Source organism: Schistocerca americana, chromosome 4, assembly GCF_021461395.2.
Source record: "Schistocerca americana isolate TAMUIC-IGC-003095 chromosome 4, iqSchAmer2.1, whole genome shotgun sequence".
Lineage (NCBI taxonomy): Eukaryota > Metazoa > Arthropoda > Insecta > Orthoptera > Acrididae > Schistocerca > Schistocerca americana.
Window position 1 is genome coordinate 401631766 of NC_060122.1, and position 3110 is coordinate 401634875.

The 3110-nt window shown below is 40.0% G+C and overlaps 1 protein-coding gene across 1 annotated transcript; it reads right to left on the bottom strand.

Annotated features, from left to right (window-relative positions):
• Positions 1–1102: 1102 nt before the first annotated feature.
• Positions 1103–2755, bottom strand: LOC124613512 (piggyBac transposable element-derived protein 4-like). Its single transcript, XM_047142222.1, has one exon. It carries the CDS (start codon positions 2753–2755, stop codon positions 1103–1105), a length of 1653 nt encoding a protein of 550 aa, XP_046998178.1.
• Between the last annotated feature and the right edge of the window lie 355 nt (positions 2756–3110).

The following is a 3110-nucleotide window of genomic DNA, read 5'->3' on the forward strand; positions in this document are numbered from 1 at the left end:
CAATAGTAACTGGTAATGGCGCCTTGCTAGGTCGTACCAAATGACGTAGCTGAAGGCTATGCTAACTATCGTCTCGGCAAATGAGAGCATATTTTGTCAGTGAACCATCGCTAGCAAAGTCAGTTGCACAACTGGGGCGAGTGCTAGGAAGTCTCTCTAGACCTGCCGTGTGGCGGCGCTCGGTCTGCAATCACTGATAGTGGCGACATGCGGGTCCGACGTATACTAACGGACCGCGGCCGACTTAAAGGCTACCATCTAGCAAGTGTGGTGTCTGGCGGTGACACCACAGTCATCACTTTCATCCCTGTCAACAATGTTGTCATTAGAAGGAATTTCATCCGATTATATTTAGTAACACTCTTTCTCTGTTTTTCTTTTTTGGCGAGACATACTGGACAGAGAAGAAGGGTGATCATTACCGCCATTTATCGTACAGAAATCCATCTGTGAAATATAGAAAATTCTATTAGAATAAAAAGTAATATTACTTGTAGATTTACGGAAGGTCAATACATAAATATAAACTATTACTTATCAAAAATATCTGCATAAAGAGGAGCTACAGAGAGAAATGCACAACGCTTCCATGAACAACACCAACAATGCATGAAATCTCAGCTTGTGTTGCAAGTATGTGACAAAAATTCTGCACTGTGATTCTCCTGCCATCTAGTAAAACTTAAGACAACAATTAGTTGGTTAGCTGAGAGAACTACCATCCCTAAAACGAGAAAAATATGTGGTGAGCCACACTGACCACCACTCTGTTAACACTCTCTGTACCAGGCCTATTTTATGCACCCGTCCCTAGAAACCGGGCAATTTTACCAATATTAAAAAAATTACTGCATCAAATCTACTGTTTGGATTGTGGCAAATTTGGTACCATCTTGAAGCTGCACATTTCTACTTTAATTCTGAGTGAAAGAAACTACTTTACAATGCACAGCTTTAAGGTACAGTTATAGAAATCACTTAGATGTTTTAAGAATTTAGAAAAAGTCATACGAATAAGGGAATACAATTGTGATTTATTTTTAACCAAAATTGTGGCACTACATTACATGTTTCTGATAGTATACAGTATTACATATAAATTTCACACAGAATCATATTGTTTTTTAGTGTGGAAAATTTTAAAGCAAGGTTCCAGGCAGAGTGCAACGCCACACTGTTCACATTCGTATCGTGTCTCTTTGCGAGAAGCCTTGCCACTCTGTTTCTTGCTCCTGGAACTGCACACGTGACACACACGAGCAGCATACTTCTTAGTAGTTGCAGGTATGTGCTGCAAAAAATGTCTCTTTGTTAGCCGACCTACAGTTCCTTCATTTCTTGGAATGAATTCAAGTGTGTCGTCTTCAACAAGCTGAACTGCAAGCACTGTTATAAAGTCTGTTATTGTAATTTTCTTCCTGTGCACTGCATTGTACAGCCAAAATGCATTTGATACTCCCATAAGCAGCAAATGGAAATATAATTTTCGCCACCATTTCACAGTTCTGTGCTGGAACGGATTGTACTGCAGGCGTTGGTCTCCAATATCCACTCCAATTTTATTGAGGTTGTAATCAAGTACCTGAAGTGGTTTCAATACTACAGACCCATTTCTCTTAGTATGCGTACCAAATGTTGCTTGATGCCTTGTAGACAATGTATACACATCTCTCTTATCTTTCCACTTCATTGCCAATACATTATCTTTACGCCGAAAAGACATTTCGCCCTTTTTCAGCTTAGCAGATACTAAATCTTTAGGCAATCCTTTCCTGGATTTGTTCACAGTACCAACAGCTCCAGTGCCTTTCTCTGCCAGTTGCTGAAATAGCTCTGGACTGGAATAAAATCGATCTAAATACACAGTGTGGCCTTTGTTCAGCAAGCTGCTGTCAGACAACAATCGCAAAATAACCGCAGACGAAGAATTGTCAACAATATGCTTACCAGCATAAACTTCAAAATTTACAACATAGCCACTACTGGCTTCAGCAACAGCATATACTTTCAGTCCATACTTATGAGGCTTATTTTGCATGTAAACACGGAAACTCACACGACCTCGAAATGGGCAAATTCCTTCATCAATTGTCACTTTTTCTGAGGGACGATATGCCTGGATACATCGCTCCTTCAAATTATTATAATATGGCAAAACTTTGTAAAGTGGATGAAATCCATCTTCGCCTGGTTTTTTCTGATTTGAATTGTCAACAAGATGCAAGCATGACAGTATCTGAGTGAAACGCAAACGGCTCATGACATGGGGACAAAAGTTACAACTAAGAACAGGATTAGTGCTCCAATGGTCCGCAATTTTGGGCTTTTTCGAAACACACATGTGGAAAATAATACCCAAGAAACGCCTCATCTCACTTATAGTCACTGGCTTCCACGAACTCAAAACTGAATGGGGCTTCAGATTATTTCCTCTTCTTTTCTTCTGTATTGTCTGTGATGCATACAAATTTGTCTGTCTCTTGAGTTCATTTACGTCACTGTCAGTAAGGAACACTTTACTGCAATCCAGTACAGAACTCGACTCATCAATATCCACTAGTATCTGCCTGGGTGTCGTGTTGACAGGCAGAGGTCGGTAGGTGTCAACTGCAGTCCACTCACTGTCTTTCGGATACGGCACAGCTGCTGGATTTGAAGCAACACCTTCAACATCATTCTCGTCTTCATCTGAAGACAAACTGTCATCAATCTCGTCTTCTAAAAAGAATATCACATTATGTGTAACTACATACATCGTTTACACATGTTCAACAGATATGTGCGTACTGCACAATTACGTGGAAAATTCGGAAATACGTACCTTCAAACACACCATTGCATTCAGAATCGTCTGAATCACTCTCTACATTATCCAGAGTGTCGCTATGATTGATCAAATCCGCAATTTCTGCGTCTGATAAACCGCGCCGAAACATGATGACAAACAACTGAATGATATACAGACTGAGAACGCAAAGATAAGTTTTAACATGAATTACAGCGCTGCCGTGACATCTATGGACGCATTTTGTTAATAAACATCTGAAAAACGTATAGCGCTGGCCAAACCCGTAGAAATAACGTTGCAGTGTTTTGAATGAAATTAAATG